The following is an 11871-nucleotide window of genomic DNA, read 5'->3' as shown; positions in this document are numbered from 1 at the left end:
AAACTAATAAAGTTAAGTGTATTGTATATTTATTAATGTTAACCATCAATTTATTTTAATGAATATTTCAGGAGTAGGTAGGTTTACTTTAAAACTCATCAACATTAACAAATTTAGAGGTAGAGATCGAAATCAATGCGATTTGAACTGTAGAAATTGCCTTCACCCTCACCGATTTTCTTCACAAAAACTCCACTCTTGAAGCGTCCATCAACACTCATTTTGTGCATTTGCTCAGTTGTGTATGGCCCCTGGAGTTCTGTATCATTCTGTGTCCACTTAAATTCCCACATTAGTTTGGGATGTTCCTCTTCTTCAGCTTTGTCATCTTTATTCTCTGTGGGTTGTTCGGTGACATTTGCACCACCCAATTTGCTCTTTTCTTTTGCATCAAAATCATCTGCATACATATCGAGAGCATCATCCGGAGCTGGTACTGAAGCTTTCCGGATGCGTCCCTCAATGAATTCATACGTCTCCTCGTAGATGTTCATATTGCCAGTTTGGGTGAGAATGTTATTTGTTAGCTCTGTGAACGTTGTAATAATTCCCGATGCTTCATCCACAATTCCTGCCTTTTTGCGACGCCATCGCTCAGCTGAAGAGATCTTGGTGTCCTTCCCGAGTCTCTGTAGGGTCTTCTTCACCGTCTCTCCGGGTTTCATGATTTTCAGTATTTTCTCATAGCTATCCGTCATGTTAAACTTCTTGGATGTACTTCCTTCACCCTCTGAATCACTGCTGGAATCTTCCCCGAGTGTGCGGATCCGTGAGGTTCCTGCTTTGGTTTCCTGCACCTTCACCCAGTCAATGTTATCCAGCCAATTGTCAGAGATTTCCTTCGTTTTGTTCCACACATAGTGCCCCTCTCGATCAAAGTGTCCCTCTTCCATCTCTTCTTTCATATTGAAGGGTGTTAGTTTTGTCTCCCCATCCATTCCAGCTATACCCTCTTCCTCGCCCTCGATGTCATTTTCATCGAGCACATTGTACCTGGGTAACAAGTTCTCCAATTACTAATTGAACAACATATTTTAAGTGATCAGGGAATGTCTTACTGTTCATCATCAGACTCCTCCTCATCTGAGTCCAGTGTGTGCTTCTTCAGTCCACTAACTTTTAACGCTTTCCTCTTTGTACCTTCTGCATCATCGGCAACACTACCAAAGTCTCTTTTGGACATTTTCAAGATTTTAGGGAATACCAGGGATTCTTAAGATAAGAAAACACCTTCTCCGTAAACAAATCAAACGTCACAGTCACAAGTTGAGGTTAGGATGCTTGAAATCAAGAAGAGCGGCAGGCAGCAACGACAGCAACCGAATACAACGCGTAACAGCAGCTATATAGCATGCAGCTATGTAGCATATAGCATTTTTAGGGAAGCGTGGGGTAATTTATTTGGGGGGTTTATTTTCAATATCTTGAAAATTCTTTAATATCGTTTTTTTAATTAAAAAAAAAACACCTTCAGAACATAAAATATGAGAATAATGTCTTTGCATAGGAAAAGAAAAGATGAATATGTAGAGCACTCAAAAAAATCTTTATTAATCCATAAAAAAGTGTATGAAAACGATGAAAACTTACAAATTATTGAACTTATTTGATAATCTCTTAACTACACAATAATCTAGATTATTCTAATAAAATCTTAAAATTCAAGTCGCGACTTAAGATACAAGATTAAGGCTTAATCTGATAAAGTTCAATTTTTTCAAAAGATAGCAGTTGGTCCAAAATACAAAAAATGCATTAAAATTAATCCTGGATGATTTACCCAAAATACCTTTCATTCCTCACATCTGGCTTGCCCATGAGAGTGGTAAGGTAGCTTTCTCTGAAGATGTAGTCACGCATGAAGGAGTACAGATGAATTGTGTCGGATAGGAAGTAGTAGAGATCCTCCCTGGGAACATTCCTGACTGTTGATGTGAGCCACTGATCTACATCAGTTGCACGTTGAATTCCATAGCCCAGCACATGCAGACAATCAGCAATGTTATCCGGTGACATGTAGTGCAGAACATCCAGCCGTACTGCCGATGATTCCATAAAGTTTTCATATGCCTCCAAATCCTTCATCCACTTCTCCATCAACTTGGATTTTGTCTTGTTCTGGATGATCACATCAAAATCCTCACTTATGTCACGTTTACACGTTTCAAGCACGTAATCCTTGCAGATAATGAGCAGAAGCATCGAAAGAAAATTCTTCACAGCCAAAATTACTTTGTTAACGAACTTAATGGCAAACATCTTGAACTTGGACTTTTTTTCTTATACAGAAATGTTTTTGAAAAATTATAGAGACAGACACGCGTTGTGTACACCTTGAGAGCTGAAGCACAAATGTTGGATCTCCTTTTGGTTTGTTCTATTTTATAGAAGAAGGACACACAATGGAAGGGATACTGTGTGGCTTCACCACACACTCCTTGCACCCAAAGCTCGCAGGTAGAGGAGGTAAAAATCTTCAAAGAAAAAATGAGACACCATTAAATGGAATTTCCCTTTTCAGGATCTCCTGGTTGGGTTTTATGATTGCAAGCTTTAGAGAGAGAGAAAGATAAACAAATATCTTCATTGAACAGCATCCGCTCATGCAGAAAAAGATTGATCCTTTCGCAATTTTATTTAAGGACTCTATTAAATAAGAAGATATTAAAAATTGTAGCTTATAAAATCTTCTTTTTAATGCAGACATAAGAATATTTTTAAAAGATTCAACAAATTTTAATTGATTCTTATAAGTTTACATTAGCAATAAAGATAATTTAACTATTTAAGAAATGATGACAAGACTGATGCTTTCAATTGTGCACTTGCTTATGCCCAGATTATCTCAGATTAAAAAAAAAAGAATATTGAGATTTTTACAACAATATATCATGATATGCATGAAGAATTCACTCACCAACAATCCTATGGTCCTCGCACTACTACATAAATTATAAATTAAAGATTTTTTTCTTTATACTTTTTTGTACAAAAATAATAATGATTCAGTCGATTTAGTACTAATTAACCCTTCAACTCCTTTACGATCGCATGAAAAATTAAAGATTTTATTTTTCTTAATACGTTAATTATTTTTTTGATACCCTTGATGACATTTCTCAGCATAAACGTTTTTTTTACGCACCTGAATCAGCGCACCTGAATCAGCAAAAACTCAATGTGTGCGAAAGGGTTAAAGAATGCAATTCAATCAGGAAAATTTATTTTTTTGTCGATAAATCAAGATTTAGAGTTTACTAAATCCAATAATGTTGTGAATCCTTAATGTTGTCCTTTTATGATTTAGAAGATGCGCAGAATGAGTTTAAAATTCAATTTTGTCGTTTGATTTATTAAACCATCTCAGAATCTAAGATTAAATCTTGAAAATTCATTTTTATGTTGTGCAATAAAATTCATGAGAATGCGATAAGATTTTTCTTGTAGCCTCCTCCTGGTATACTTACCGCTCTGAAGGCTCTGAATATTCAAACATCTCTCCTTGCAAGCAATTCTGTTGGGGATTTTCCCGCATTGTTTCGGGGAATTTTCAAGATCACTCTTGGGCGTCTTGGGTGAATTTTACAGCCTCTCTCCTTTAAGTAATTTTTTATTGTCCCTCTTAAAAGCCCATGTTATAAATATTTTGCTGAATGTTTGGAAATTTTTTTGCGGCACTCAAAATGTATCCCTGGCAACCAGCTGGCAGCCACTTCTTTTTGGGAAAAACCCGTCGCGTGCTCATCAGTGGTGTTGTGAAAGTTTGCATTTTGCACTCTTCTTGAAAAAGTTCGGCATAGGGAAGAACAGTCCCTTTTCAAAGTAAAAGGTTCATACATTTGGAAAAGTATGAAATTGCCAATAAAATGCCTCGAAATATAAGAATATTGATTTGTATGTTATATCATTTTTTGGACTCTCTATCGAGATTTGATTTGGCCCGTTCTTCCCTACATGGTAAAATTTCCTTTAAACATGAGATGAACAAAGAAGATAAAATGCAGAGATTTTTCATTATTAAGGAATTAAAGTATTCTTATAATTTTATTAATTACTTCTGTTTATTATAACATTCACTATAATTTTTTCAATATATTTTTTTATATGATAATACATTTCTTTTCATTTTTTTTAGAGATATAATTATGTTATGTTGTAACAGGATTTATAGGGTTCATCATTTCATTTCTTTTATTGGTTGCAATGTGTATTTCTTTTGGGTTTGTAATTTTCTTAAATTATTGTTAATGCATTTTTTATAGGATGCATCATTTGTATTATAATAGGGATTTGAAGGTACTATTATGTAGGTATGTTGGAAAAACAAACGAATATTTCACTTCCTATTCGGAATTTTGATCATAAAGTTCATCCTAATGTTCTTTTTCATCTCCATTATCATCTCTTAAAGTATGCTAATTTTTTTTACTCTGTTTTTTTTTCTATTCTGGATGCCTCTAATGAAAATTTCTTGGGGATAGAATCCGTTTTTTTTTGTAATACATTTTCGTAGCCTCATGACTAATTTATTATCCGAAAGATAATAAAAGTTGTGATTCTTTCGACATTTTTTAATCATGATTAATTTATTTTTCTCACTGATTCTGAAAGTTTAATAAATCTCCACAGTAAATAAATTATATAGAAAGTTCTTGTTCATGAAAAGGGTATAGGGGTAAAACCATTTTTTTTTCAAGGAAGGCCCCAAGAGGGTCGAATATTTGGAGTGTGAAAAAGACAATTTAAATAATATCTTAGAGTTTCCGAATTACCATTACTTTTGCATAAGAAATTGTAAAGATAAGAAGAGGATGTTTTCATTAAAATCGATAATTTTAATTGAAAGATCATGGTATTTTGGTTCTGGTTTCTTTCTGCTCATACAAATTCCCTTTATGTAATTTCCGTAATTTCATATAATGGATACAAATTGATACAAAAACTGCATTATTATGGAAAAGTTTTAATTTTGAAATTTGCAAAGTGGAAAGTCTTCTTCAAGAAAATTAAGAAAATTCTCAAACTTTATTTACTTTTATGTGGAAGATTATACATAATTAAAAAATAAAAAGAGCCTTGCTTGGTATAATCTTGCGTACTTTCAGAATATTAAAAAAATTTAAGAATCGAACATTCAAAATGTTATATAAACAATGAATTATAAAAGATTATCATTGTTAATTTTGATCAGATTCAACATAATTTAGATTTCAACACATTCTATCGCAGAAGTAAACAACTCACCAGTTAAACCTTTTTTTGTTAGATGTTGTTTTTTCTCTCTCTCTAAATACTGATTTCTTTTCCTTTTGATTTTTTTGATTTCTTTTTTTTTACTAAAATTATTTCATATATACATACATGTATATATATTTTTTAATAATAAAACATTAGTCTTTTGGCATCTCTTCATTATATGATTGTTTTGGTTTTTTCTTCACACAAAATAAATGTTCATCAAATAAAATACATAGGCATACATTTTTTTATGTTATGGAATACATAAACAATTTTAGGAAATATAATTTAAATTAATCTAAAAGATTTTTTAAATCTTTTGTATTAAAATGTTTTACCGCTTTTTAACCCTTCTTCTGCCAAGCATAAAATTTAGGCCAATTTGTCAAACTGGGTCCATCAACTGATGATTTTTTAAGGTAAAGGTAAGCTAAATATTTATGTTTCATTTATTTGTTCTTTGTGTGATGTTAATTACTCATTTGATTAGGATTATTATATACATAAAGTATTGATAAACTGTGCTATTCATTTGAAAATGGGGACAAATTAACAAGTACTCTATATAGCTCTCGTTTCTTCTTCTTGTAAAGCAGTAATTAATTTTTTTTTCAATATCAAAACCTAAGAACTACATATAAAATAAGTACTAGGTGTGTCTGTATTAGTTGATGAACCATTTTATCTGCTTTTCCGTGCTATGTTTAGAAAACTCCTACATTTTAATTAAGAATATTTTTTAAGCCATGAGTATAATGGATTCACAACAGTCTCAGATAAACGAGGAACTTTTATCTGTGGGGAAAGAGGCGGTGTGGAATGGGCTCTGAGGAAAAACTTTCCCTCCTTGAAACTTTTTTCTCAAATAACTTCTCGACGAAAAATATTATAGATTTTTTCTCGAGTTTTTATAAAAGTTTTACGTGATCCACTTCACCTCGTCTCCGTCTTTTATTTATAAGAAAGTTGTGTCTTAATTGAAATGGCAGCAGAAAAAAACAGCTTGGCATTTGAAGGGTTAGTACATTAGCATTCCATTACACGTTAGCCATGTTTTTCACGTAACTTAAAAGAAAATAGATGATTTTTTGTTGTTACTGATTATACGTTCATATAAAAATCATAGATTATATATTCTAAAAGTAATCTACTTGCGGTGGTGAATTAAAATTAATTAATAATTTGTTAACTTTACATTACCACTTAACTAATAAGTTTTGCATCTCTATTTTCATTTAAGATGGAAATATTTATTTTATGGTGCTGTTCCTCATTTCTTTTTTTTTTTCATTCTACGTGCGAAATTTGAACAGGAATTTCTTTCATCTCTTAAACTGTATTAGATACACACATGATGAATTCTTTTAGTTTAGAATTAAATATGCAATTCTAGAGCAGCTCTGGCAAAATTGTTTGTTTAATTCTTCACTGTGAATCATCTTGTGTGTTCACGATGTTTAAAGGAAGATTTTCCTGCTTTCAAATTGTACTTTCCACGTTGTTTAACATAAATTTGTTCTTTCACTAATTTTCTGTTTTGTTTGCTTTCTAAATATCAAGAAGTCCACAAATACAATTTTAGTCTTTCTTGTTCTATTTTATTTATTTATTTATTTTTCAAAGTTGTGTTCTTTCTTCCCTATTATCTTCTAAATTGATTCCTATTTTCTGTTTTAAATTTTACGTTATGTTTCTTTTTTCTCTAATTTCTTTTTCCTTGTTAATCTGTAATACAACAATCGAGCGACATTTTGTCATCGATATACTTCTAAATCTACGCACATATATTTCTTTCACTAATAAAATTTATAATAATATACCTAGATATAATTTATTTATATTATAATAATTTAAATGGTTTTATTCTATTTTTTTTAATTTCTTTTACTTCATATAGGCAAGGTCTATAAATTTGTCTTACATGTAAGCGTGATTGGAGACATTTTCGTATAAAAAGAAACTAAATGGATGGACAAAGTTTAATTTTAACACATTGATAAAAAAGCGATCCACAAATAACTTTTTTTTGCCTTTTTTATATTATTTCATTCCTTATAAGATTATGCATGATTTTTACTATTTTGGAGAGAACGAAAAATCTTGGTCTTACCAATTTAAATTAACCTAACTCGTTATGCCACTTTTAAATGAATAAGCAAAAAATTAACTTTACCATCATTGACTGTCAAGAACAAGGATTATCATCCGATAAAATGAGTTTTATGAAAGGAGTTAAATAAGATTGTCTTTATAGTAAAAATTTTTCAAAGACTTCGATTGAAGTTTTAACAAACAAAGAAAAACTCCAACAGTCAATGTAAAGTAACGAATAAAATATCAGTTTGATTAACTAATACATACATTTTTAATCAATAAAATACTTATACTAAATATGATGAATAATAATACCGATTTGACAAATAAAAATTATTTCGACTTTTTAAAAATTTCTTAGATTTTAAAAATTATTAAAATGAAGTCACGACTTTAAGTGTGAAATTTATTTTTTATGAATAACAAAATTTTCAAAGATTTTTTTTTAATTTTAAAAGAATCAAAATTATTTAATTGACATTTTCCTTAAAAAAAAACTTTTAAAAACTTTTTTTAAACTTATCAAAGCGAATGCACGCGATACTACTGCCAAAAATATAAATAATAGTTTATCTTCACTTATGAGAAATATCAAATAAAAGAAATTAATAAAAACATTGCTGAAATAAAGCTATAAAATGTAATGTTTTTTATAGTGTCAGATTTTTGCAAAATAAAATTTTTTGTGATGTACCAGATAAATCTATGAAATACTTTAATAATGTATTTTATATTCAAAGATTTTTCATAAATTTTTAAAATGTAGTATTGCTTCAGAATTGTTTGGTTTTATTTTCGAAATTACTTTAGTTTTTTTTATTATAGTCGCGAAAAGTCTCACTATATTTTGAAAATTTCGAAATTTTTTAAGTGCTGGCAGACTTCATTATTTGAGAATAATGAAACATACAGATTTATATTTTTTTTCTTTCGCATAAACACAGCAAAGTTTTTTTTCGTCATAAGTTTGAGACATACCCGGCGGGTTAAAATTTCTTATAATTTTATATATTAAATTGTTCACTTTTAGTGAATTGTAATTTACGACTGCATTTAAATCTCTTTTAAAACTTAATGATACATATTCTAACCAATGTTTGTGATTTTTCCATTGTTCAATATTGATTGTATTTACTTTATTAGAAAAAAAAATTCTTTTTTTTTTTACTCAAGTGTTAGATGGAATGTTTCAATTTTCTTTGAAAATTAAATAAAAATTCTCTTATGTAACACAATTTTACTAAAATGTACATGAAGTTTTATATTTTTTCCGACTTAAATCGTTTTTTGTGTTGCCTAAACTCAACCTCTTATTTTTTTTTTCTAAAGTACATCTCCAAATTTACCTAAATTTTAATTTTTCCCCTATTGTTCCTCTTTTTTTATCGCACACATATTTGTGTTTTTTAAACACGCATTTTTATTTGATTACACAAGGTGGAGTTTTTCTCAATCTATCTTTCCAATTTTCCTAAATTCAAGTATTACATACTCTCATAAATTCCGCATTCTATAAATATGTTTTTTTTTGTCAATTTTATATATTTTTGCACTAAACATTTCTCTCTTTTTTTTCATTAGTTAATTATTTGATTCACAGTAAATGAGCTTATTAAAGGTTTTTTTTTTATATACTTTTTCTTTAAATTTACAACATAGTGTAAATTTAATTTTTCTTCTTTTTCTTTTTTTGTTAAATTTTTTTTTAGAAAAGTACAGAATAATCAATTTTATTTGAATAAAAAAAAATCTAAAAATATTTATGAAAATGTCAGATAAAAGTTGTCAATGATTTGCAACAAAATCTTGTATTATTGATGATATTTATTTTAATAATTTAAAAAAATATATGTAAAAAATATGAAGAAGAAAAGCTAAAGCCAAAGCTAAAATATAATTTTTAAATCTTTAACGTTTTGATAATTAAAAGAAAAATTTCATTTATGATTTTTGATTTTTTTCTTTTGATGAATTCTTGATGCTGAATAAACCATTACGTGTGGACCTTAATACCTATATGGACTTTGTGGACCATGTCTTTCTCTCACTGTCTTTTTTCCATCTATGTCTTGAAATTGTATCCACATACATGTAGGTAACTATAGATATATGGCCTTTTTTGTGTTGATTTATTTAGCATTTTAAAGAAGAAGAAAATCACAGAAAAATTACATAGAAGTTTGTAAATTAGCTTTAAGGCACGCGAAATTTTTTAGCTAATTTTTTTTTAAAGAAAACAAAATGATAAAAAATAAGAAAGTGACTACATAAAAATCTATCAATATACAAGATTATTTTGCAAAACTGTAGCACGTTTTTTTTCGCAAACTGCAGTGTTATTCGAAAGTTTAATGCTGAAATATTACAAAAAAAATGTCTTTTTAAATTATCTGAAAATGTAACAAGATTTAAAATGTTTACAATGAAGATTTATTTTTTATTAATCTCTAGGCCCAAAACTCATATAAGTTAAAATTTTCTCTCATATATTTTTTTCTTTTAATTCTCTCAATGTAATTCTTAAAACCTTTATGCATGTGTTTTCCTCACGTTGCTCATAAAATTTTATTATTTTACCGTAATTCTATATACATTTTAATGGCAGTTTGGTTGTCTAACAAGAGCAAACATACAAAATAGAAATCAATTTGTACAAGAGAAAAAAATATATAGAATTATTTTGCTTTCCTTTCTCATGTCTCTTTTGTGGGTGTTTCATTTTTTTTTTAATTTCACTTTATTCTTAATTTAGTTTTTTTTTATATTTTGCTTTTGCATTTTAATCTTCTGAAATATAAGTTTGAATAGAAGTCTCATCCTTGGCTATCTTGTATGTTAATACAGAAAAATAGATCCCTTTTCTCATACCATAAATTTCTTCTACATATATAGTCATATATACGTACGCTCTAATAAATCTCTAAATATAGTTGTTCAATAAACCTCATCGAAAATATATTTCAAAAAATCATCTCTAAGTAGAATACTTTTGTTTTCTGTTTTTTTTATACCCTCTTTACCAATACCAACAGGAATACTCTAACGTGCTCTAAGTATTTATAAAACCTTTCAGTTACACTGGCAAAAAATAACGAAAATAAATTAAATTTTTTATGTTTTTTTTTTTTAATTTTTCATTTACGAGATATAGGTTTTAAAAGTTATCCAATAACAGTGTCAATAAACATTTTAATTTTTTTCAGTTGTCCAACAAATAAAAATATATCTCAAATCAATATAATCAATATTTCAGATTAAAATTCCTTCATTTTCTTGTATAAATTATTATTTTTTTTTATACTAAAAATACTTAATTTTTCTATTTTCTTCATTTTGCTCCTTCTTTGGTACAGATACGAACTTGTGTAGCTGATCACTTTTTTTTTTAACCACTTGATTTTATCTTTCGACTAATTTTTTTTATAGTTAGACTCTAAGAATTGAATTTTATTCCTTAATGATAACGTTACTAAGTTTTCTCATAACCTTAAGCTTAAGAATAAATTGTAATGACCTCCCGGCCACCACCACGAACCATTAACACTCTCTCGAGGCCTTCTGTAAGTACTTCCAAGAACTCCATATCTGAGAAGTTTTATATATTTTTGTTACATTATTTTTTCTTCTTCCTTTATCTATATAATAAAGAAAGGATTTCGTGTCTGTACAGCTATACAAATCTACACCGTTTGACCGATCGTGATGAAATTTGGTACAGAGACTCCTTATATCAGGCGCTTTCGAATGGCCGTATTCATTTCCCCCCCAAAGCCCCCCTTCAGGTAGCCCCCATATAAAAGTCATGTATTTTTTGCGAATTTTTGAATTTGGCGCCTGAAATGTTGTATGAAAATGATTTCTTCTCTTTGCAAATTTTTTTCTTTTGGGTTTGATGAGAGCTCTCCATCTATCTTCTATATAATAAAGAAAGGATTTCGTGTCTGTACAGCTATACAAATCTACACCGTTTGACCGATCGTGATGAAATTTGGTACAGAGACTCCTTATATCAGGCGCTTTCGAATGGCCGTATTCATTTCCCCCCCCAAAGCCCCCCTTCAGGTAGCCCCCATATAAAAGTCATGCATTTTTTGCAAATTTTTGAATTTCGCGCCCGATATGTTGTATGAAAATGATTTCTTCTCTTTGCAAATTTTTTCTTTTGGGATCGATAAGTGGCCCAAATCTGCCTTTAAACCATCATAATTTATTTTCTCTCTGAAATTTGCGCGAAGCGCAACAAATCCCCGCGAAGCGGGGCGAGGTAAATTGGAGCGAAGCGACAATTTACCTCGTTAATTAATATTTTAATTAAAAAGTTAAAAAAAATATACTTACAATTGCTCTCTCGCTCGATACGAGTGTTTTTTGGAGGACCTGGTAAATTCAAGATAACCAATTGAGCATCATGTGATTTATTGACAATGACTTCGTTCAATTTCACAGCCGTGTGCATCCTTCGCACATTTCCTTCGTCCCTATGAGAGTTAAATAAAATATAATCAATATCTGTGTGTTCTTCACATACTTTTAACACCA

At 29.5% G+C, this 11871-nt stretch overlaps 2 protein-coding genes across 19 annotated transcripts in view; both read right to left on the bottom strand.

The window, feature by feature from the left end:
• Positions 1-12: 12 nt before the first annotated feature.
• On the bottom strand, positions 13-1309 carry LOC129795165 (CD2 antigen cytoplasmic tail-binding protein 2 homolog). Its single transcript, XM_055836238.1, has 2 exons — positions 1059-1309; positions 13-993 (listed from the first exon to the last, which is right to left on the bottom strand). The coding sequence occupies exons 1-2, from the start codon at positions 1181-1183 to the stop codon at positions 114-116; spliced, it is 1005 nt and encodes a 334-aa protein (XP_055692213.1). The 5' UTR covers positions 1184-1309; the 3' UTR covers positions 13-113.
• Positions 1310-1527: 218 nt separating this feature from the next.
• LOC129795152 (solute carrier family 12 member 4) overlaps positions 1528-11871 on the bottom strand; it is a 54516-nt gene continuing 44172 nt past the window's right edge. For 8 of the 18 annotated variants that reach the window (XM_055836217.1, XM_055836216.1, XM_055836209.1 and 5 more), the window contains 2 exons: positions 11671-11810; positions 4026-10917 (listed from right to left, as the gene is read on the bottom strand). In XM_055836217.1, the coding sequence (XP_055692192.1) occupies positions 10826-10917; positions 11671-11810 (232 nt within the window). In that variant the 3' untranslated portion in view covers positions 4026-10825. Of the gene's footprint in view, positions 2475-4025; positions 11811-11871 lie in introns of those variants that run through there. The other 10 variants (XM_055836211.1, XM_055836202.1, XM_055836212.1 and 7 more) reach the window with 2 other exon arrangements.

Source organism: Lutzomyia longipalpis, chromosome 4 (genome assembly GCF_024334085.1).
Source record: "Lutzomyia longipalpis isolate SR_M1_2022 chromosome 4, ASM2433408v1".
NCBI classification, from domain to species: domain Eukaryota; kingdom Metazoa; phylum Arthropoda; class Insecta; order Diptera; family Psychodidae; genus Lutzomyia; species Lutzomyia longipalpis.
This window is presented reverse-complemented; position numbering and strand designations above follow the sequence as displayed.

What these genes read in the sequence shown, in the direction of transcription:
- LOC129795165 (XM_055836238.1), bottom strand. Translation starts at nt 1,183, where the DNA reads ATGTCCAAAAGAGACTTTGGTAGTGTTGCCGATGATGCAGAAGGTACA. An exon ending in GAGGAGTCTGATGATGAACA is followed by an intron (nt 994 to 1,058) that starts GTAAGACATTCC and finishes CTTGTTACCCAG; the next exon opens with GTACAATGTGCTCGATGAAA.